At 38.6% G+C, this 25,438-nt stretch overlaps 1 protein-coding gene across 2 annotated transcripts in view; it reads right to left on the bottom strand.

Moving 5' to 3' along the window:
* Positions 1–25,438, bottom strand: part of STON2 (stonin 2) — a 194,908-nt gene that overhangs the window by 105,121 nt on the left and 64,349 nt on the right. For both annotated transcript variants that reach the window (XM_043988490.1, XM_043988489.1), the window contains one exon: positions 16,961–17,158. In XM_043988490.1, the coding sequence (XP_043844425.1) occupies positions 16,961–17,158 (198 nt within the window). The remainder of the gene's footprint in view (positions 1–16,960; positions 17,159–25,438) is intronic.

The following is a 25,438-nucleotide window of genomic DNA, read 5'->3' as shown; positions in this document are numbered from 1 at the left end:
TTTTTGTCGTTTTTTTCCTCTTTTTCGAGGTTTTCCCCTTGTGTTCTGATTCTTCTTTCACAATATGACTAATGCAGAAATATGTTCAATGTGATTGTATATATATAACCTATATCAGATTGCTTATTTCTTGGGGAGGGGGGAGGGAAGGAAGGAAAGGAGAAAAACTTGGAACTAAAAATATTATGAAAACAAATGTTGAAAACTATTTTTACATGTCACTGGAAAATAATAAAATGCTTTTATGATTAAAAAAAAAGGAAAGTAGATAGCTCCTCAGAACTCTACTAACATTAAATTATAGGATTCCATGGTTTTAAGAAATATCCACAACCACGCCAAATTAATTAGAATAATATTTCTCTTTCCACAGATTCTCTGCCAGTTCTATTTTGAATCCAAATTATTATGGTGTATCTCAGGTTACATCTTACTATCTGAAAACACAACTAACATCTTTTCCCAGTTCAACAAATGTTTAAATGCATTTTGCATGCAGAATACTGTGCTAAGCAGAGGAGCTCATACAAAATTAGGTAAGAAATAGTCTCATTTATGGTGTTGTTTTTTTTTTCTGATGCCTGGCTTCTTTGATGAGAGTCACAGGATCAGAAATTTACACCCACAAAAAATCACAGTGGTCACCTATTCGAGCTTTGTCATTTCATAAATGAGGAAATTGAGATCCAGAAAGAATGACTTTTCCAAAGTCCCGCAGATATTAAGTATCAGAGCTATGATTCAAATCTAGGACGAGAACCTGAGCAAGAGATTTTCATTCCTAATTCACTTTGAGGTCAACTACATTGTTATTGTGTCCAACATATTGGTACTGAAATGGGTTAGGAAGCATCTTTTCTAATGCCCATGAGGAATCTACTTAAAGATGGAGGCTGTACCTTTCCCAAAAGAATATGATGAGTATATTGTGAGCTATATAAATTTAAAATATTAAGAAAAAAGTATGGGCAGAAATTTTTTCTAGGCTATCATTAGATGACTAGGTATTTTTGAAGCATGACTTCCTATCTGAATGAAGAAGAACCAAAGGCTTGTAATTCAGATAATCAAACTTAGACCCTTTCTGATATTATGGAAAATTCTCAAGTAGGGCTATTGCTATCTTCAGGTTTGGTCATTCAATATAGATGTAGTTCTAGAGAGATCTTTCAAAATAGCATGGTATTGTGCATACCCTTTGATGTAGCAATAGCACTGCTAGGCTTATATCCCAAAGACATTCCCCAAAAGAGAAAAAGACCTATTTGAACAAAAATATGTACAGCAGCTCTTTTTGTGATGCCCAAGAATTGGAAATCAAAAGGATGCCCATCAACTGGGGAATGGCTGAACAAGCTGTAGTATATGATTGTAATGGTTGTGCTGTAATAAATGACAAGCAAGATGATTTTAGAAAGGCCTGGAAAGACTTACATGAACTGATGTATAGTGAGGTGAACAGAAACAGGAGAATGTTGTGCACAGTGACAGCAATATTGTTTGATGAAGAACTGTGAATGACTTAGCTATTCTCAGCAATACAATGATCCAAGACGATTCCAAAGAACTAATGATGAAGCATACTATCCAGTTCCAGAGAAAGAAATGATGTTGATTGAACACAGACTGAAGCATGCTGTTTTTCACTTTCTTTCATTTTTTTCTATTTGAGATTTTTTGTACAAAATGACTAATGTGGAAATATTTTACATAATTTTACATATATAGCCTATATCTGATTGTTTATCACCTCAGAGAGAGGAGAGGGGAGAGGAAAGAGTGAGGGATAAAATTTGGAACTCAAAACTTTAAATAAAAATATTTATTATTTTTTAAATAGCATGATGTTCTAGCAAGAATACTGTATTTGGAATCATGTGCTTAGTGTCTGAATACCAAGTCTTCTAGTTATTATATGTAAGGTACACAAAATAGGAAGGTGGGAGTGGATGATCCCTGAAGTCAATCTATCAATAAGCATTTATTTAATAAGGGTCTACTATGTGCTGGGCACTATACCAGGTGATGAGGATACACAGACAAAGAAACAATACCAATTCTCAAAGGTGCTTTTCTTCAATTTTTCTGTCAATATCCCTTTCCCCCTTTCTTCTCCTGTTAGACAATGATCACTTCTCCTATTTCTACCTCTACAGGAGGAAACTCAGAATCTCCTTTTTACTTGGACCTTCAGGACCAATCTACCCTTTCCATTAACAATGGAGAAGCCTTTATGGATTAACCATCCTGTAGAACAGATGTAGATGCTCATATAACTTGGATAAAAAGAAAATCACCAACTAAAATCCTTCCTGTAAGATGGAGGACCTCTAGGCTTTACCATCTGCCCTATGCTATACCCTCCAGACCATAGGGCACTACCATATGACCTGCTAAAGTGTCTAAGGACCTTTGGGATCTTGACATCAATCCTTCTGCCACACCTTTAGGAATTCCTGGCTTTTCCACAGCATTGCTGCTAAACTCTTATATTTGCTATCTCCCTCATTTAGAGAGTGACATTTTTGAGTTTAAGAGACTGTCACACTTTTCCATTTCTTTTCTCAACCCTTATCAGAGTGCACTTAAAAATGCTTGTCCCTAGGGGAAGCTAGGTGGCGCAGTGGATAAAGCACAAGCCCTGGATTCAGGAGTACCCGAGTTCAAATCTGACCTCTGACACTTGACACTTACTAGCTGTGTGACCCTGGGCAAGTCACTTAACCCCCATAGCGCCCCCCCCCAAATGCTTGTCCTTTCATCCATTCTAGGAGTTTAGATTCTATGGAAACATGCACACATGTATATGCTAAATAAATACAAAATAAATGTAAGATAGTTAAATAGAAAGTAGCTGGAGAGAACGCTAGAATTCAGTGTGGGGATAACAGCTAACATTTATATAGCACTTTAAAGTTTGCGAAGCACTTTGCATATATTATCTAACTTTGTCCTCACAACAACCCTGGGAGGTAGGTGCTATTATATCTCCATTTTACAGATAATAAAACTGGGGCATACAGGGTTTAAATGATTTACCAAGGTCACATAGCTATTAAGTTTCTGAGACTGGATTTGAACTCAGGTTTTGACTCTAAGTCTAGCAGTCTCTCCACTGGGCTACAAGAAAGGCTTCATGTAGATGATGATGCTTGAGCTGTATCTTGAATTAAGAAGAGAAGGACATTTAAGGAAATCACTTTGGCAACTATGTGGAGGATGGATTGGTATAAGGATGGGTGAGATGAGGCAAGGAAAGCAAGTAGGTGGCTATTGTAAGTCCAGATGATAAATGATGATGACCTGAACTAGGGTGGTGATTTTGAGAGTGGAGAAAAGAATTCAGATGTAAGAGGTCAAAAGTTGTGGCAATTTAGAATCTTATGATCCTAGCAACTTTGTGTAAGTGCTACTAGCTGTTTAACAGGTAGTTAAAAAGTTTGTAGCATAGAAATAATTGTCTGCAACTGAAAATTATACAATGATAATTTTTTTTTTGGTGAGGCAATTGGGGTTAAGTGACTTGCCTAGGGTCACACAGCTAGTGACTGTTAAGTGTCTGAGGCCAGATTTGAACTCAGGTCCTCCTGAATCCAGGGCCAGTGATCTAGCCACTGTGCCACCTAGCTGCCCCAATAATCATTTTTTTTTAAGTTTAACACTTGCACTCCCAATTTTGCCACCCCTCCAACCATTTCAATGAGCCCCGGATGGTTAAATGATACGTACAGCCTCTTTCAAAGACACAGAAAAACTGAGATAACAAGTGATACAGTTCTTCTCTTTGAAACAACTGGGAAACATTAAGATAACTTTATGTAAAGAAAAGCAAGAAGACAATTGCATAAATAATGGATCAAAGTTCTGTTGAAATGTGATTCAATCAAAGAGTTCTTGTTGGGTTGTGAGATACTAATCCAAATGAAAAGAACCCAAGATTCTAATCTGAAACACCTTTAAAGCATGATCTAAACATTCAGAGAGAGAAAAATAAATATAAGTAACTAGTTAACAATGGAAACCCAAAGAATAAGACCTATTTACACTATGGTTACATATATTTGATCTCCTTTTGAATCCTGAGATTCTATTTCAATAAGTACACATACAATGTGTTAAGGAAACTGGGGGAGAGGGGAGGAGAAAGTAAAGTAACTTTTAAGATTATGTAGGACCATGGATAATAGTCAAGTAGCTTTACCTGAGGATGATGAATTTCCAACCATTTTTTGTTAACCGTCAAGCTTAATTCCCAAACAGTGTTACAGTGGGAAAGAAACTTAAAGACCCTAACTGTCAATGGCAAGAAACATTTCCAAGGAGCATTTGCCCCACCCAGATTAATGTGGTCATACAAACTTTCAAAGTCACCAATGAATGACTACCTAGGTGGAAATTTGCATTACAATCTGAGTCCCAAAGAAACACACAAAGGAATAAGATGGTATAAAAAGAAGTGTGGCAAAATCTCTATTTCTTCAATTTTGTCATATTTGAGAGACTGTTTTAAAAGGGCCAGCTACATTTACTTATAATAAATAATAACATTTATTTATAATACCCCAAGGGAAGTCAAAGGAAGGAAAAATAAATTCTAACTAGAGAAAATCAGGGAAGACTTCCCAAATTTCCCTCTAACTCAAAGACTTTGTGATTCCTAGATCAATTAGCTATACAGTTTATATTTATATAAATATTAAATTTAAAATAAACTTAAATAATAAACATTAGACTCCATTCTATAATTGCTCCTGTGCCTGGTTTCAGCTCCATGGAACAAGATGCTCCCATGCCGAATACCTCCTGGTCTGTTCCCCCCCCCCCCATTTTCTTGCCTACTTTTGTGTGCTATTTCTCCCATTAGATTATAATCTCCTTGGAGGGAGAAGCTGTCTTTCTTTATGTTAATTGTATCCCCAGCACTTAGCACAGAGTCTGTCATACAGTAGATGCTTAATACATTTTTACTGGATTGGATAAGTTTGGATAACATTTTTTTCTTGAGTTATCTCTTAATTTCATTCATAGGAGTCTAGGAAAGCCTAATCACCAGATCCATTAATATCAGAGCCATAACAATTGCTCACCTGGTGACACTGAAAAGTTGTAGGGCAAACCTATAAGGAAGAATAAAAAGTCCATATAGGCCTTCACCTGAAGACCACTGCAAAAAAAGAAAGGAAAAAGAAAAAAGGAAGGGGAAAATAAAGGGAAAGAGAAAAGGAAAGGAATCCAAGGTATCTCCAAGCAAAACACAGAGGAGATCAAGGTAATAAAAACCTTACATTTATATATTTTTCTATATTCAAAGTACTTTCACATACATTTTATTTCATTCAACTTTTACAACAATTCTTTAAAGTAGGAATGGATGAATCATTTCCACTTTATAGATAAAGAAACCGAGGTATTTACATTTAGTAACTAGGTCGGTATTATACAGCTAAAAAGTGGCAGGGTTGGGTCTAGAACTCAGGTTTTCCAATTTCTATTTCAATTTCTAAACAAATCCTGCAAGAATCTACAAAAAGGCTGATGGTTTCAATTAACAGTCAGTCAACAAATATTTATTAAATACTTATTACATGCCAGGCACCATACTAAGTGCTAAGGATACAGGATGCAAAAAAGTCACTCCTTAACCTCAAGAAGTTCACAATCTAATGTGGGAGACAACATGCAAATATATGGATATAATTAAGAAGGGATAGAAAAGGCTTTCTGTAGAAAATGGGATTTTAGTTGAGACTTCAGGGAAGCCAGGAGGAGAAGAAGAGGCAGGAGAATATTCTAGGCATGGGGGTTGGGGAAGAGAAGCCAGAGAAAATGCCTATTGTGGAGAGATGGAGTATCTTGTGTGTGGAACTGCAAAGAACTCAGTATCACTGGATCAAAGAGTACATGGGGGTGAGAGGTGAAAGAAGACAGGAAAGGGGAGAAGGCCAGGTCATGAAGGGCTCTGAAAGCCAAACAGTATTTTGTATTTGATCCTGAAGGTGACAGGAAGTCACTGAAGATTACTGAGCATTGCCATGATAAAACCTATGCTTTAGAAAAATCACTTTAGTGGGTGAATGGTGGATGTTTTGGAGTAGAGAGAGACTTAAGGCAGTCAGATCAACCAATAAGTTATTATAATAGTCCAGGTGGCAGATGATAAGGGCTTACACCAGAAAAGTAGCAGTGTCAGAGAAAAGAAGGGGCTGTGTTGGAGAGATGTTACAAAGATGAAATTGACAGGTCTTGGCAACAGATTGTACATGGAGAATGAGAGAGAGCAAAGAGTCAAGAATGGCACCTAGGTTGTAAGCCTTAGGGCCTGGAAGGGTAGCCATTGCTTTCTACAGTAAGGAGCATGTTGAGTTTAAGACATTTGATTCACTTTAAATGGTGAATGGTGTTAATTAGGAACCCCTTATGGTTCTAAGCTAGCTTGAATTCTGAGAGCTTAAGTCTGATCTACTCACCATAAAGCAAAAACACTTATTTCTGAGAAAAAGTAAGTCAAAGCTTAGAGGATATCCTACTACTCTGGCAAGACACTGTTTTGATGAGGGAAGTATAAACAAAAACACATGGTCTAAATTTGCCTTGAAATACATGTAGGTTTGGCAAAACATGGATTCGGTTTTGCTAAACCCAGAATGTTTAAAATACAGTTCAAGGGTATTTGGTGGAGCATGAAAAAAAACCTTTCCCTCAAAGACCTAACTAATTCTACAGAAAGAAACACTTGGCTACTTAACAAAGAAAACACAGAATAGCAACAGACTCTGTCTGGTTTGTTAGTACTCTTGATTTTAATGCTGTGCCACAACTTTCCCTTGAAAGAACTATAAATCGATGTTCACATTTTATGCGTGAGCACACCCAACTACAGTTGTTATATCAGTAATGTGGTGGGAAAAAAATCACTGGAGATTAGGAGACAGTTCTAGACCTAGCTAGCTGTGAAGCCTACCAGGAATTGATCATCAAGATTCTTGAAAACATGAAAATAATAAAATTATTAACTTTTTACACAGCACTTGAAGGCATGCAAGATGCTTACAGATATTACCTTACAACAAAACTTGGAGTTGGTAGCACAGTTATAACTAACCTCATTATATGGTCACATCACTACATAACTAGAATATTTCAGAGTAAGGATTGACATATAGATATTCCTGAATCCAAGCCTACTACTCTATTTCTGAAGACATGCTACCTCTTTAAATACATGGTTGCTGACCACTTAAATTAAAGAAAAAAAGTGATCACCATTGGTCAATGAGAGTACATTAAGATGAAGTTCAGGGGGCAGCATAGTGGATAAAGCACTGGCCCTGGATTCAGGAGGACCTAAGTTTAAATCTGACCTCAGATACTTGACACTTACTAGCTGTGTGACCCTGGGCAAGTCACTTAACCCTCATTGCCCCGCAAAAATAAAATAACATAAAATAAGACCAAGTTCAGATGTCTAAGCCTGGCATCCCAGGCCCTACCTACCTTTCTGCCCCTTTTGTCATGCTACTCCTAACTTATTTCATTCTTACCCCACATTTATTATATTTCAACCAAACTGGACCCACTCACTGTCCCTTGTATATGCCCAGTACTTACCTGCTCTCCAGCCCTTGTTCATGCCATTTACTATACCTAGAATCCCCAGCCCCACATTATTTTATCTCTTGAAATCTGATTTATGCTTCAAAGTGTATCTCAAATATCACCTCCTCTAGGAAGTCTTCCTTGATTTCCCCCAGTAGGAAAGGATCTTTCCTTACTATAATCTCACCTAGCCCTTTTAATCTATTCTCTGTCATCACTGCAATTTGGGGGTAGGGGGTGACTTGCTATCTGGCATTGACTAGATATATTCTCAGTTTAAATAATTCAGATTAAATTTAACAGGGACCAATGAAGCCTAGATTTTGAACGGGTTTTCTTCTTTTGCTTTTGATGCAGTTGGTGTGTGTGTGTGTGTGTGTGTGTGTGTGTGTGTGTGTGTGTGTTGGCACCTGCATGAACTCTGAATGGGAGAGATATACCTTGGCAGCAAATCATGTGAAAAAAGTTTTAATTCAATATAAGCCCACAATGTGACATGGCTACTAAAAATCTAATGCAATCTTAGGCTGTATTAACAGAAGTACAGTAATGAGATCAAGAGAGGTAATGCTCCAGTCAGACAACTCCCAATGTCAAAAGGAACCTTCACAAACTGGGTAATGTCCAGGAGAGTGAAAAGGACAGTGAATGATCTACAAACATTATTACCTGAAAATCAACTAAAGGAACTTGGGAATAGTTAAGAAGAGAAGCATAAAAGAATTAATTTGGTAAGGGAGAGAGGGATGAGGTCATTGTTTGGGAGTCTTCATTATCTGCTAAAGCCTTGATTATACCTTCTAAACCAAAATCTCCAGGGCCTGGATAATTGTCCACCCATTCACACCTCACAGAGGATGAGCAATTAAGTCTCAGAATTGGGGATAATTGGATTGGCCTAAGCTACTATGGAACTTAGTCATCTCTTTGTATTTGGCTTATAAAAGGAAGCAGACAGACCTGGCAGAGTAGCTAAATCAGACATCCACAGACAGCTGAGACCTGACAGAAAACTTAGGTAGGGGGAGCAGTTAGTGGGTAAGTTTATCACAGCCCCCTGGAACCATTTATGCCCTCACCCCCAGATATGTTGACCAGATATCTGGTGGCAGGCCATTTTTGGCCCAAGAGAGGGCAAGAATCTGGGATAGTAGTAAAGTGGCAAGACTTCCTGCCTTCAAGTTCCTGGACCAAGCTGTGGAGACTTAATAGTATATCCTGTCAGTCTGAGAAAGGACAGCTATGGAGAAGGAAAGAACAGACTTAGTGGCAGGATTAACTGAACCCTTCAGGTGGTTGTGAAATACAAGCTTTCTGAAGATTTCTTCAGACTTCCTGGACAGAGGCTTTAGTGAAAGGCCCCTTGGAGGAGCAGCAAGGTCAAGATATGGAGGAGCAAAACCTGAACTTTGCTCTCTACTACTACTACCATTCAGATAGTGCCCATCAGAGGAGAGGTTTTTTTTTTCCTTTAGTGTAGTGTAGCTGAAGGGCTATATAGGTTCCCGGGGTGAAGGTAGGACTAATGAAAAGGGATGGAAAATTGTATTGACTAGTTATGAGCGATTGAGAGTTCTTTGTGTTTTTCTGCATTCTGGGTAGGAGAGGAGAGGCATGCATGAACCAGGGACCTTTTTATTTGCATCTGTGAAGACCTAACCATGACCTGCACTTTAAGGTTCCCACAAGTAGCCCTAGCAGGACGTGAAATGAATCAGTGATAATTTAGGGGGACAGCCCCCAAAAATGACCCAAGTCTTTATTAACCCAGAACTTGGGGGTCTTGTCCACTGGTTGCAGAACACTGGAACTCATGCATGACAGTATTTTAGACACATGAAGACAATAACAATATGGATTAGACTTATTTTATGTTGCTCCAGAGGGCAGAGTTAGGACTAATAGAGGTCAATTGTATTTCAACATAGGGAACAACTTTCTAAGAATCAGAACTCTTCAAAACTATAATGGGTTGCATTAGAAGAGAGTAAGTGCCCAGTGATTGCAGGTGTTCAAGCAGATAATTATCCAACCTCTATGAAGTGCATCTTTGTTGGGGGGTGAAAAGTTGAACTACTAGGTATCTTCTAAAGTGACTTCCTTAGAATCTGTTGACTTCTAAATGCCTTGAGCCTAAGAATCACCTAAGAATTAGGTGACTGTCTATTTGATTGCAAGCACTCGGATGAAAAGGCCAAGAACTATTTCTTTTCTTTTTTTCTTTTTTTTCAGGGCAATGGGGGTTAAATGACTTGCCCAGGGTCACACAGCTAGTAAGTGTCAAGTGTGCAAGGTCGAATTTGAACTCAGGTCCTCCTGAATCCAGGGCCGGTGCTTTATCCACTGCGCCACCTAGCTGCCCCCCAAGAACTATTTCTTTGTACTGCCTTGAATATGCATCCTGATGCTTTGGACCAATTCCTCCCACCTCTACCCTCCTTCCTGGATCTATTATGCTTTTAATTTTCTTTAGATGCCCAATTCCACCAGACCCCTTGCCTTCACTTTGATACCCACATCATTGTTCTGGATTTAAGTCCTATGGCTATAAGGTAAGAAATACTATACTAATGTCTACTCATTTCCATGAGACAGAAATGTTTTGGGTAAAGATGCATCTCTCTGACTTTTGCTCCCTCCAGTCTTCACATTCTGCATACCACAGTAATGCCTTCAGTGCACACACACAATTATCACATGCAATGGCTGAATTATTTTAAAAGTCAAAGAAAAGTATCACTAATAGGAGCTTGTTTTGCTTCAGAAACCTGAGTGATTCCCTTGTTGGAAACAATTTCAAAGGCAAGATTCCTTCCACTCTCTCTTTCACATTAGCTTCTAATTTGAAATTATGTTGAATTGAAGAATTAATTCTTTCCATTGAGGATAGGGCTTCTCAGCTTTCTCAAAACTAGAAATGTTTTTCAGAGAAGAGAGGAAGAGGAAAAGATGGCTGGAATGGAAGGATACTCTGACCTAACCTTGATTCTACTGACATTTCCTTTGACAATGAACCAAATCCAAGTACATAACTGAACCCATGAATGCATATACTAGGCTACAATCCTTAGCCTGCTTCACATCATGTGATTAAACCAAGGTGAGAAAATTGATTTGTTTTCCTTCCCCTAATTATCCCCATGGAGGAAAAATGAGAGAAAAGTGTAGGTAGAATACAGAGAGTTTCCATTTACAATTATGTGACCAGACAGAATTGCCTTCCGCTGATTGCTAAATCCCCAGCTGAACTCCTGTTTATGACGACAAAAGCTGGAGGCTGTGAGCAATACATTACAGAACAGGAGCCAAGGTCAACAGGCAGGGGGTTCAAGCGCCACAACATTTTCAACACAAATGAGGGCTTTGCCCTGCTCTCCAGGACTTCGAAGGTCTAAGGTGAATTGAATAGCATCTGTCCATGGCTATTATCCAGAGCTTGCTGTGTTGCTGAGGGAAAGAGATGGTTATTTAGTCTAATAACTGAAGCTGAAATTCCATTGTGCCTATCAAACTCTGTATTGTTTTTCTCACCTTTTCCACCTCTACTACAAACTCATACAGAGAAGAAATTTGAGCTTATGGAGAGCTGACAAGAGAGACACAACACCAAAAACCACTTTCCTCAATGCCTTTATGTCTTAGAACCTCAAGGCTCTCAAGATAAAATAACTCCATCCTTAAAAACAAAACAAAAAACAAACCTTCAACTGATCTTGCCATTCTGACTGGCTATCATTCTCTATCTTTCTACCTCTTCATGGCTAAACTTATTGAGAAAACAACGTATACAATTAATGTCTCCACTTGCTCTCCTCTCATTCTCTTCTTTTTTTTTTTTTTAATTTTTTTATTTAAGTGAGGCAATTGGGGTTAAGTGACTTGCCCAGGGTCACACAGCTAGTAAGTGTTAAGTGTCTGAGGCCGGATTTGAACTCAAGTACTCCTGACTCCAGGGCCGGTGCTCTACCCACTGCACCATCTAGCTGCCCCTTCTCATTCTCTTCTAAACCCTCTGCAATCTGGTTTCTGATCTCATCATTCAACTGAAACATCCTTCTCCAAATTACCAATGGCTTCTTACTTGCCAAATTCAATGGCCTTTTTTTCTTTTAAATCTTAAGCTTTGGGGGCAGCTAGGTGGCATGGTGGATAAAGCACCGGCCTTAGATTCAGGAGGACTTGAGTTCAAATCCAGCCTCAGACACTTGACACTTACTAGCTGTGTGACACTGGGCAAGTCCCTTAACCCTCACTGCCCCGCAAAACAAAACAAAAAAAATAAATCTTAGGCTTCTCTCCAGCTTTTGACACTCTTGATCACCTTCTCCTCCTGGATACTCTTTCCTCCCTAGGTTTTTGTGACATTGCTCTCTCCTAGTTCTTCCGCCATCTATCCAAACACTCTTCAGTCTCTAGTGCTGGTTCTTCATCTGTGTCACATCCTCTGTGATATTCCCCAAGCCTCTGTCCTAAGTTGTCTTATCCCTTACTCACTTCCACAAATTCTATTATCCAGCTTCTCTAGCCTACTTGCAGTTCCTTGAACAAATACTCTATCTCCCATCTTTTGCACTGACTATCCCCCATTCCTAGAAGGCATCTTACATTCACATTACATTATATCACATCTTAAATTCACCTCCATCTTTTAGTTTCCATATGTGAGAAAATAATTATTAATAATGGTGTTTTGGGGGAACCCCTGACTCAAGGGCTTAGCTCAGGAACCTTACTTGATCTCTTTCAAAGCCAGCCCAGAGTCAATACAAATGGAAATCAGACAAAGTTGGTAGAGATTAAAAACCTTACCTATCTAAAAGCCTTTCCCCTCAGAGGGTCTGTCTTTCACTAGACCCTGACGTCAGCAAGGTACAGCTTATTTTAATATGGACCACCCCCCAAGTCATGTTAATCAATGGAGTTTAATGATGCTAGCTAGCCAATTAGCTTATATCAATGTGTGGTGACCTGCCCCTACCTGAGAGAAGATAAAAATCCCTGGAGACACAAGGGTTGCTCACTCTCTTGCCCTTCTTGCCTCTCTTACACACTTCTCTTACCCAGGGTTGGCTCTCCCCAGCCCCCCTTCCTGCGACTCCATGCTGGGTGTGTTGCTAGTAGAGAAGTTTTTCAGACACGTGGTCAAATTAATAACAAACGCTTGCTGCCTAAACTGGTGCAATAGCCTCTAATTTGTAAGTAGCAATATCTTAGAAACCCCAGCCTGGCTCCCCAATAATCTGCACAGAAAAGGGCTAGTCCCCCCAATATTTCACATGACATACATGGTTTCCTTCAAGACTCAGCTCAAAGCCTATACTATATAGGAGGCTTTTCCTGGTCCCCTCAGTTGCTAATGACCTTCCCTTTCAAATTACTTTCTTCTACAGTGTATTTATCTTATATGTGCCTAGTTATTTACATGTTATCTCTCCAATCAAAATGTGAACTCCTAGAGGGGAGAGAATGGGTGGATTTTTAAACTTCCTTTGTATAGCTCTCAGTACCTGGCATATAGTATGTATTTAATAAAGGTTTATTGATTTGAATTGACTTGATTTGTTTTTGTATTTACCTAATGTCTCCCTCCCTCCCCTGAGAATCATGGGTCTAGAGTGAAAAGGGACCTCAAAGGCCATCTGGTTCAATTCTCTGATCTCATAGATGAGAAAACTGAGGCCCAAAGAGGTTAAATGACTTTTCTGAGGTCACAGACATAGTAAGTGGCTGAGGCAAGATGTGAAACTAGGTCCTGATTCAAGCAGTAAAGCTTTAAAAAAAAAAAATAGGATACTTAATACTTTGGCTACTACTACATGATGTTTAATATGGTTTATATCCACTAATTTCACTACCTTATAACCTCAACACTACAACGGCAGCTATTATTTCACCTAAAGATGATAAGCAGAGTAGGTTGGCAAGGAATAATATTTCATTAGAAGTATATTTAAGGGGGCAACTAGGTGGCACAGTGGATAAAGCACCGGCCCTGGATTCAGGAGTACCTGAGTTCAAATCCGGCCTCAGACACTTGACACTTACTGGCTGTATGACCCTGAGTAAGTCACTTAACCCCCATTGCCCCACAAAAAAAAAAAAAGAAGTATATTTAAGGGGGGCAGCTAGGTGGCACAGTAGATGGAGCACCAGCCTTGGTTTCAGGAGGACCTGAGTTCAAATCCAGCCTCAGACACTTAACACTTACTAGCTGTGTGACCCTGGGCAAGTCACTTAACCCCAATTGCCTCACCAAAAAAAAAAGTATATTTAGATATCTAATTTTATAGATTATGTCACTAATTATATGTCAACTTTAGCCTAAATAGCTTACAATTTCTAGATGAGAATATTGTCCCTGACACTACATGAGATTTTGACCAAGGGTGCTAATATCACTATGCACACATCCAATGCTTAATGAGAAAGATCTATCTATGCTCAAAATTCTCAACCTTTGTCTTGGTCTAAAGGATAAAGAAATGAACTTTTTTATTATTTCTTTACTTCATTTTTTCCTTTTTTTTTCCTTTTAAGTGTTCATCTGGAAAGGTGATTGACATAAGGAAATGACTATATCTGCAAATAAAAAGCCTAAATGGTTTTTATCAGCTTTGTTCCTACTTCTGCATATAGCAACACATCTTCCATAAAGTCCCTTCTTCGGAGGTCTGGGTTAAATGTAGGAGAATATGTAAAACCTACTTGAAGCACACATAGTTTCTTCCAGCTCTGAGTAGCTTGATCTTGTCTCCTAAAGAACCACCCTTCTGGAGAAGAACATCATTTTGCAAGCCGATTTCCCTGACCAACAGTATAATTTATATTCAGTAAAGTAAAACACCTCAGCACTTAATCTGTATTTCCTTACATTTAAGAAGACTCTTACTGCATTAATACAACTGCATCCTTAAAACAATGACTCATAGTTCTGCTTGCAGGGAAAAAAAAACAAAAACAAACCAAAACTCTTTCTGAGGCAGTCTTTTTCCCCAGTGAGTCCCTGAAAGCTCATGATCAGCTCTTGTAGCAGTTCCACCCTCCCAAAACTTGTGTCTCATTTTTATAAATATTAAAGCTCATTTCTGCAAATGTAACTGTCTGTTAACAGGTGCTATCTAGACTATTGTTCTGATTCATGTAGCTGTCTTCTGCTTAAAGTGGAAGAAAACTTTCAACACTCTTGCCTAATTTCTCTGTTGCTGCATTGTTAAAGTGGATGAGCTTAGCTGTCAATTAATTTCAATCACCTGGTCCCTTCCTTATTTCTAGAGCAGGACCAGATCATAATGAGTTATTTTTATTCAAGTTGGTCAGAAAAATATATTCATATGGATTAGAGAAATGGAGGCACTAGAATTTTTAACTTTCAGAGAGATACATTAATCATGTCTATGGCAGATGAGACATTTCTGAGCTATCATTACATACTAAAGCTCCTCCATACCTAGATTTTTTTTTTAACTTTCTTTGTTGAATCACAAAAGTATTGTATTATTTTCCAGTGACATGTAAAGATAGTTTTCAACATTTGTTTTCATAAGATTTTTAGTTGCAAATTTTTCTCCCTCCCTCCCTTCCCTCTCCCCTCCCCAAGACAGAAAGCAATCTGATATAGGTTATATATATATATATATATATATATATATATATATATATATATATACACAATCACATTAAACATATTTCTACATTAGTCATATTGTGAAAGAAGAATCAAAACAAAAGGGAAAATCCTCAAAAGTAAAAACAAAAACAAAAACAAAAGTAGGAACCATTTGGTTCAATCTGCATTCAGAATACACAGTTCATTTTTCTGGATGTCATACCTAGATTTTTAAAGTAATGATGTCATAAAAACAAGGTATAGGGATCCTCCAAAGTATGGCATAGACCAGACAAACATTTTCAATGGGGAAATCTACTTTTCACTTTCCTGAAGGGAAAAGATTCCCTTTGGGAAAGGAATGGGCCTATGGAGGAGCACTGACACAGTGAATCAGGGAGGAGGCACAGAAGAGGTGCTGAAGCTAAAGAGAATCTCAGTGGATGTACACCACCCCCTCCCCTATTCTGTCCCCTCCTCAATGCTTTGAATGACGAAAGGAGAAGGCTCTCTCCACATCAGAAATTCTGATGAATCATAGGAAGGACAAAGTGTTATCTCCATATATGACCAGGTCATCTGGAAGACTAACCAGTCAATCTTGATTAATTAGTTGAAGATCCTTGTGATGGTAAAGTCACCTGCTTTTCCTCTGGAAACCCAAGAGTAGCAATGTGCCTCTGAAAATTGCCTAAATACTCCAGAAGTGGACTATCCAAAACCCCTTAAATCTGATAAGGAGAAACAAACAACATCCTCTACATAGAAATCATCAGTGGCACTAAAAATCAGCAAGGAAAATATCTTTTGAACTAAAGAAACCAATGAAAGGGAATACACCATTTCTTTTATATACCCTTTCCCCCTTGACCTCAATCCAGTACATCATCAAAGTACATGCACCAAAGATGCCAAACATAAAAAAACAGTCGAGAAATGCTTGTCTACTTACCAGTATTCCACCAGCCAGGAAAAGTAAACATCACTGTCTATTCTACTACCTAATTTAGCATTAGAGGTCACAGGAATGCACAGAATGATATGAAGAATATTTAGATGATAACAGGAAAAAGAGCAGTAGAATGGAAGCAATTTCTTGTTCCACATGCTGTGTGTCTCTTTCCTAAACTGAGCTTTATTCTATGTCAACGGAGCTCTGCGGGCAGAAGAGATGTGTGGGAGGCAGAGAAGGATGAAAGATTTAGCCTTGTACATACTGCTCACAGTTCATAGGTATATAGAGAGAAAAATAAATGGACAGGGGAAAAGGGCTGATGCTGAACAAAATCCGCAAATGCCGCATCATAATATCCATAAAATAACGATAATAGCTAGCACTTATATCATTCATTAAGGTTTACAACAAAACACTTCGTATGTATATTTATCTCATTTGATCCTCACAATAATACCATAAGGTAGGGTATTATTATTATTATCTTATGAGTAAACTGAGGCTAAGTGACTTACCCAGGATGACACTGCTAGTGTCCAAGGCAGGATTTTAACTCAGGTCTTCCTGATTCTAAATCCAACACTAAATATCCACTGTGCCACTTAGTCATCTCAAATGTTTCCTGATATTAAACTTCTGGTGAATCCAATGAAACCTGTGTCCTTATTGTGATTTTTATGCTGCCTTGGAAAGAGATATTCTGACGAGTACCATGAACCAAACTGGATAAGAGAGTTTTAGGAAAAGAGTCAGAGAGACATGGAAGCTGGTCAGAAATGGTTTTTCCCATTGGTTTATCTTACCAGCAGAATCAGCTCCCGAGGCCCCACCACTTGTCTGCTCCTCAGCATCAAGAGCCTGCATGTCTGTATATGATGGGCCAATACTTGGGCTACTAGTGTCCTCAGATCGAGTAGTCCAGCTGCTCTCTGAAGCCAGGGGACATCTTCCCAAGGAGTCAAAGGAGGGACATGTCCAGCAGGACATGGTTAGCGGTGGGGCTAGAGACAAATCCAAAAAAAAAAGCAACTAATATTAATAGTGCTACCTTGACTGGAATTTTTTCTCCCTTTTCTTTTCAAAAGTTCAAAGAGCTTTCACAGTTCTTCTCTAATTTGACTCGCAAAATACTCACCTGAGACAGAAAGGTATGTAAAATGAAAGAAGCTAAAAAAAAAAAGTAGAAGCTAGATGACTTATTCAAGGACATACAATAAAAGGTCATAGGTGATGTCAGGGTCTCCATTCTGGCACAGACTTCAGGGTATAGCTTTGCTCAGAGCAAGAAGAAATGAATTTAGCAGCAGCATTTGGGGTTCCTGCATTTTGAGGTATACCATCATCCTCAACATAATCCACTCATTCACATTCCTGTGCAATATACTTATGTTGTATGTAATGGCACATATCTGAGCACAGCTTATAATTACAATTGTTTTCTTTTTTTTTTTTTTTTTGCAGGGCAATGGGGGTTAAGTGACTTGCCCATGGTCACACAGCTAGTAAGTGTCAAGTGTCTGAGGCTGGATTTGAACTCAGGTACTCTTGAATCCAGGGCCGGTGGTTTATCCACTGCCCCACTTAGCCCCCCCTACAATTGTTTTCTAATGTTGTTGTGCATATTCCTGCAAGGGCCACCCTCTTCCTCTTTGTTGTCCTACCCATTCTTAAACCACCTAACCCAAAACCTATGTCTGCCAGAAAACCTTCCCTGATTTTCCCCAATCTGTAGCTTTCTTCCCCCTTGACCTCATATTCCATTTAACATATAGAGATCTCGTATTCACTCATGTAATATTTTAAAATTTTAATTAATTTTTTCCAATGAACAAAAATTTATTTTCTTTCTCTCCCATCTCTTCTCTCACTGGGGGATGGAGGGGGTGGGGTGGGAGGTGAAGAAACTCTTGTGAAAGATAGGTGTAGCCAAGCAAAACAAATTCCTGCTCACATACTATATGTTTGATTTATCTGTGTTTGGCCCATGTTCCCCTGCTATTCTGCAAGTTCCACAAAGTCAGTGACCACCAATATCTTATCTTAGCATCTTCTCTTCCCCATCCCCACTGTAATTGTTTATTGTTCAGTTGTATCTGACTGTGATTCCATGGACCATAGCACACTAAAGCTATCCTTGGGGTTTTCTTGGCAGAGATACTGGAGCAGTTTACCACTGGATTAAGGCAAACAGGGTTAAGTGACTTGGCCAGGGTCAACAGCTGGTAAGTGGCTGAGGCCAGATTAGAACTCAGAAAGATGAGTCTTCCCGACTCCAGGCTTAGAGCTCTACCCAGTAAGCTATCTAGCTGCCTAGACAGTGCTTTGCATATAGTAGGTGTTTAATAAATGTTTGTTGTGTTGTATTGCTTTAGGCTGATTCTTCCTCCTTTTAGAGAGAGACATTTCTCTCTTCTTGGTTAAACTTCTCCCCATATACTGCTAAGCATATACTATATATCTGATGGCCTTCACTATTGTACCCCAAACTCTTAAAAGGAGAAAATTACATTATCTGGATCCATTTCCTTTGTTCTATGCCCCAAATATAGCATTTTAAATATTACATTTGGAGATTCAAAGGAAAGAATTTCAAAGCACCCAGAGGCCTAGGTGCCACTGTAACTTTCTGCGAGAAGAAAAATAATCAAAACTATCCCAGTTGCTTCTTTAACATCTTATTCTCTCAAATTTACTGAACAGCACAGAAAACCTCTGATTAATGGCATGTGCAAGCTTATTCATTTGGAAGTGCCATATTCCGTTCAATAAATTCAGGAAAACATTATGTTTGCTCCATGCATAGGTGAGCTAGATACTATGTGAAATACAGTGATGAAGCAAGATATAATCCCAGCTGTCAAGAAACACACAATCTTGTAGGAGAAATAAAACATGCACAGATAAGTATAATACAAAAAAGAATATAAATGAATGGGAGAGGTCTGAACAAAAGGCTCTAAGAGACTCAAGACAGAAAAGGATTTAGGAACATCATTATGGAAGACTTGGCAACTGAGCTGGGCCTTGGAAAAAAGGGAAGGCTTAACAGGCAGAGGTGTGACTATGTATTGGAAGAGGGTTGTCTATTGCAGGTGCTAGGGACCATGCACACAAGAGCACAAAGATAAGAAAGGGAAGAATTAAACTGGTGAAGAGCCAGTAATCCAATCTGGCTAGGCCTCACAATACATGAATAGGAATAAAATGAAATAAGACTGAAAAGGTAGGTTAGACCTTAGGCAGTAGACAATAAATGGACGTGTGGGTGTGGTCAGGGAAGTGTATTAGGAAATAATGCTGCCCAAAGAAACTTTATCCAACATCAGGGACTTGGAGGGGGATAAGGTGAGGAGGTTCAAACAAGTCTTGGTATCCCTGCTTGTTTGCTTTCTGAAGAAATACCACTCAGGTGACAACTGTGTTCTGAGACCTCAAAGGGCTTTCACAGCTCTCATCTCAGTGTGTGGTAGCCTGCCTTGGCTCACAACATCCCCCCCATCCTCAGGAATGTAACAGCCTCTCACCTCCCCCACCCCATTTCTGCCAGTGAAAATTCTTCCCTTTCTTTAAGGAAAGCTCAGGTACCACTCCTTCCATAATGCCTTCTTTGATGCCCTGAATTAGAAATCATTTCTCCCTCGTTCAATCTCACATAATACTTTGAATATTTTTCCTGTGCAGGGGAAAATACAAATTTCAGGGAAGAAGCTGGCAACCCTTCTGGCCAGAAGTATGTTTGTGAAATAGTATGGAGAGAAAGTAGAATACACACAGAGAACCTTTATTAGGCATTTAATAAATGCTTGTTGAACTACACACACAGGTATATATAATCATACAAGAGTGTGTGCACAGGGTATGTCAGGCATGCTCAGGCACACCCTATCTAAAAAAAGTGGTTTTTAGTTTTACTTTAATCTTACAGTATGTTCTCTTAATTTTAACATTTGGGTTTTTTATTATATAATAAGAGCTGAAGTGTGCAATATAGATGCTGTAGAAACAACATAGGAAGCTTATGTTAACTCGTGATATGCCTTCCCACTGGTGGTGGCTGCAAGCAGTGGCAAAAGTGAATCCTCCTATGTCACAGGAGAAAGAGTAACTCCAAGGGTGAGATACAGTTACTGACTGGCCATAGGGGCTGGGGGGCGATTTTAAAAGGTGATGGGAAGCAGGAAAAGAGGATACATCTTATATTGCACTAATTAGTTGTTAATTGTTTTTTTAAAAATTTAATTTAGATTTAATTTATTTAACTTAATGAATATAAATAATGTACTTTATGATTAAGCATTCAATAGATGCTTGCCTTTAAAAATTAATTTCCCTGGGCATACAACTTAATGAAATGTGCCTATATTATAGATTCACACACATATATAACCCAACTCATTATATATATTGTACATATTATTTATGTGACACATTATTTTTATATATGATATGTTGAAGATGCATGGATATAGATATAAGAATAGGTTAATACATTCAGGGGCAGCTAGGTGGTGCAGTAGATAGAGCACCAGCCCTGTAGTCAGGAGTACCTGAGTTCAAATCCGGCCTCAGACACTTGACACTCACTAGCTGTGTGATCCTGGGCAAGGCACTTAACCCTCGTTGCCCTGCCCCCCCCCCCAAAAAAAACCCCAAACATATTCAAGATTGAGAAAAGAGTTAATATCGTTAATGAAAATATATTTTAAATGTAGTAGAATGCTGTCATTCTTCATGCTTAGGAACTCATAAGACAGATTGCCTCCCCCTCCCAAACACATACAAATGGAGAGACTTTTATGTTGATCTGGATGACTAAAAGGAATACAAATTATTATAACCCATAAAAATATGTTTCAATCGAATGAACAAATGAGCTAATATTTATAAAGCACTTTTCAAACCTTGAGGCATTTCATATTAGCTATTATAATATACCATTAACGAGGTTTATATAAAATTATTATTATAGGACTACATCATTTAGAAATCATTTAGTCATCCATCCCTTCATTTTACAGATGGAAACTGAGGCTTAGAGAGGTCAGATACCTTGGCCAAGGTCAAAACAGCTAGTAACAGATGTGACATTTAGGGCTGAAACTACTGATGTAAACCCAGTGTTACTACTCAGAGATGAGACTTTTAATTATTTTCATTCTGGCTAGGTTTCATTGGATCTTCCCAATCTTTTAATATTTAACAAGCCCCAAGCTGAACTTAAGGAAGAACTCTTTCTGGAAGAGGGAAGCCAGATGTCAACGCAGCTCACTAATTGCTTTTGCCTGGTTCGACACATTTCCTTACTTATATCAGTTTAGAAATCATTAATGTGGCAATTTATTAAAGTCCCTAATGAAATTCACTCAGGCCATAAAATTAGCTGAAAGGGCCTGGGATTGATGCTCTCCCAGAAGCCAAGCCTGTGATATTTATGCTATGGAACAGCAAGATTCTATTGCAACAATGTCACACACACCCCCACCCCTTCCCTTCCCTCTCCAGCCCTTTTATGCCATAAGCAGAACTGATTCAAATCTGGTTCTTCACTTAACGATCATCCCCAGGTTGTTAACTAAAGGCATCTTTTTCCTTTAGAATTCTAAGACACTTGGTAGCTACTTAAGTTGAAATAAATTCAGTAGAGAACATCTTTTGTGGGGATTAAGTTCTGAAGTGAGTAGTAACTAAGGCAAAAATCACACAGGGTCAAAATCATGCTTGAAAATTCCTTAAATCGCCCATCAAGTACAGTATACCATCTTTAAATACTTATTACTGGAATATGATGTGTCCCAATCATAGGTATTTTGGAGGCATGTTACTTATCATAGGTTTTCACCCACAATAACAGGTTATGTATCCACCATATCATTAGCTAATGGGCACATTTATAGATGACTGATTAGTTCAATGTTCACTTTCCTTTGTGGTTTAATTTCTACTTCATCAAAAGAAACACTAAGTGGTTGCACCAGTGATTCATTTGGAGGAAGTGTGCTAACTCTCAGAATGTTCTAATTGTCCTAGATTGCCAATCTGGTGCTATTCTGGGCTAAGCTTAATTTAGGCCTGTTTAGTGGTTCAAATTAGGGACTGGAACACAATGAGACACTTGTGGGCCATAAAATATTTAACAAAGAGAAGTTTACCCAGTCATAAAAAAGATCAATAAAGATACAACACTAATTCTAAATAGCAAGGTTCTCAACTACTTGCCCATCTATCAAACAGTCAATCCAGCTATGTATTAAGTGCTTACTTAATAACTTAAAACTTACTTTAGAACTTAAAAACAACAAAAATAACAACAATAAAAAAATCCTGTCCTCAAGGAGCTTGGTTGTTGTCTATCTGGTCAGAAAGGTCTACTGAGTCACAGGATAGAGAGAATTCTTTTTCAAGCCTGAGTAACCCTCATAGGCTAGGCTTTTTATATACCTCATGTACCCAGGAAGCCATTCCAAACCCTGATCTCATAGACCAGTGGTTGTCAAAGTGTGGGCTTCTCAGAGTAGCTCCCCTCCACCCACCATATCAATTTATAAAAGGAAACCCCTAGTTGATAGAAACAATTTGCTGAACTGAAGCTTGCAGTCATAAAAAGGATAGATTAGCTCTCTTAATCTATTTGGTTAAATGAGAATCAAAGAACCTGGAATTATTTGAGAATTCAAAGAAAAAGTTAAAAAAATGAGAAACCAAGGATTAAGCTTTAGCTAAAACTACATTAGTCTAGTTAAAACTCTTAGCTAAAAACCTACAAACATATGTAGCTTTCAGTTTGTCAAACCAATCAGGATTTAAGGGCTATAGCAGCTGACACACAGGAAAGGATTGAGGGTGGAACGGGTAGAATTTATATTCTCAGGGAGCTAAGTATTGCAGTGCATAGAGGCCAGATTTGTAGTCAGGAAGACCTGAGTTCAAATCTCGATTCAGATACTTACTAGGAGTGGGTCAGTCACTCTTTTTGCTTCAGTTCTTCATGTGTCAAATGAGAATAATGATAGCACCTACCTACCAGGATTGTAGTGAGAATCAAAAGAGAAGACACAGATAAAATGCTTTGCAACTTTTAAGTGCTAAAAGAACATGCTAGTTATTGTTATTGCTACTTCAAATAGTCTAATAGAAAAATGCTAATCTTGCAGGGTATTTCAGAACACAAGATGTCTCCCATTCATGAGGAAAATGTATTTTGCCCTTAAATTTATGAACATATTTATTTTTTGTCCAAAATACAGAAAGGGGAAAAAAGAAGAGCTTGGTCTTAGTGTCTTCCTGCTAAGCAGACCTTTCAAATGTCCCTCCTCTGATTCACTTGAATGGCTACATTTTCTAGTCATTGGATAGATCCTCATAAATGAGTCTTTCTCTGGGTTCAGAAATTAGCTTCATCAGACATAATGGGGAGGCCTGAGCTCAAGCTTTTCAAAGAAGAGCTCTGAAGGACAGGGGTAAACTAGTGTTTTTGCTTGTGTTGTGAGGCTAATATTTCAGAAATAAAAGACCTTCTGTATTTGTAGTTATGCATATCCTGTAATTCATGATGTGCTTTGCTTCAAAACTGCCTTGATGGTGAAGGAACTTTCATGCATACAAAGTAAATGAAGGTAGTTCTATGCTCTCTACAAAATCAATTTATCCACATGGAAGTGTAAGCATCCTATAATTAGAACAACATTTTGGGACTATCTGCACATTCTTTGGTTTGAGTAAACTTTTAAAAAAATGAGACATAAAGAAGGGCAACCGGAATGATACTGGACTGGACGGATTGGTTGAAGGAACTGGGGATGTTTCATTAGAGAATACTGAGTAAAAGGGATACGAAACCAGTCTTCAAGAATCTGAAAGGCTTGGGGCAGCTCGGTGGCGCAGTGGATAGAGCACCGGCCCTGGAGTCAGGAGGACCTGAGTTCAAATCTGGCCTCAGACACTTAACACTTACCAGCTCTATGACCCTGGGCAAGTCACTTAACCCCAATTGCCTCACTAAAAAAAAAAAATAATAATAATCTGAAAGGCTGCCATGTAAAAGAGACTGGACTTCTTGGCCTCAAAAGGCAGAAGAACTAAGAATGATTGGTGGAATTTGCAGGGGCAAATTCTACCTCCATGTCCAGGAAAACTACCTAATAATTTGAGCTGTCCAAAAGGGGAAATAGGATGCCTCGGGAGGTAGTTGGTTTTCCATTAAGAGAAGTCTTCAGGGACAGCTAGGTGGCAAAGTGGATAAAGCACCGGCTCTGGATTCAGGAAGGCCTGAGTTCAAATCCAGTCTCACACTTGACAAATTAATAGCTGTGTGATCCTTAGCAAGTCACTTAACCCTCATTGCCTTGCTAAATAAATGAATGAATGAATGAATGAATGAATGAATGAATGAATGGATAGACAGACATAGATGATAGATAGATAGATATAGATAGATAGATAGATAGATAGATAGATAGATAGATAGATAGATAGATAGATATAGAAGTCTTCAAACAGAGCCATGATGACCCCTTCAGAGATATTGTAGATATATATCCTATTCAAATATAGGTTGGCCTGGATCACCTCTAGGTCCCTTCCAAATTCTAATTCTGTGAATGGAATGAGATGTCAAGTCATCTACTCCAGTCCTTTACTTCCATAGATGAAGAAACTGAGGTTCAAAGAGGTTGGTTATAGAATCACAAAGCTAAAGTTAGAAGGGATCTCAAAGGCCATCTATTCCAAACCTTCTCATTTTACAGATGAAGAAATTCAGGTCCTGGGAGGTTAAAGAAGTTGTCCAAGTACTTACAATGAGTAAGCATTAGGGACAGGATTTGAACCCAGGTCCTCAGAGTCCCAATCCAGTGGTCTTTACACTGTACCATGCTGCTTCCACATAGCTATAGTTGCTTGGTCAGATAGCTTGGTCTAGTGCACTAACATTTTCCACATGACTACAGTGGAAGCAGCTAGGTGGCATGATGGATAGATGGATTAGACTGGAATCTGGAAGACCTGAGTTCAAATCTACCCTCAGATAATTACTAGCTATGTGACCCTGGGCAAATCAATTAACCCCTATCTGCCTCGATTTCCTTATCCGTAAAATGGGGATAATAATAGCTCCTACCTTCCAGGGTTTTTGTGAGGACTGTGAGATATTTGTAAAGTGCTTAGCATAGTACCTGGCACATAAGCAGGTGCTTAAGACATGTTTACTTGCTTCTTTTCTTCCTTCCTTCCTGTTCAATGATTCAAAATAACAATTCATCTTGGAGACCAGGATCATAGCCTCC

The sequence above is a fragment of the Dromiciops gliroides genome, chromosome 2 (genome assembly GCF_019393635.1).
Source record: "Dromiciops gliroides isolate mDroGli1 chromosome 2, mDroGli1.pri, whole genome shotgun sequence".
Taxonomy (NCBI): Eukaryota; Metazoa; Chordata; class Mammalia; order Microbiotheria; family Microbiotheriidae; genus Dromiciops; species Dromiciops gliroides.
Note: the sequence above shows the minus strand (reverse complement) of the source record. Positions and strands in the feature narration are given on the sequence as shown.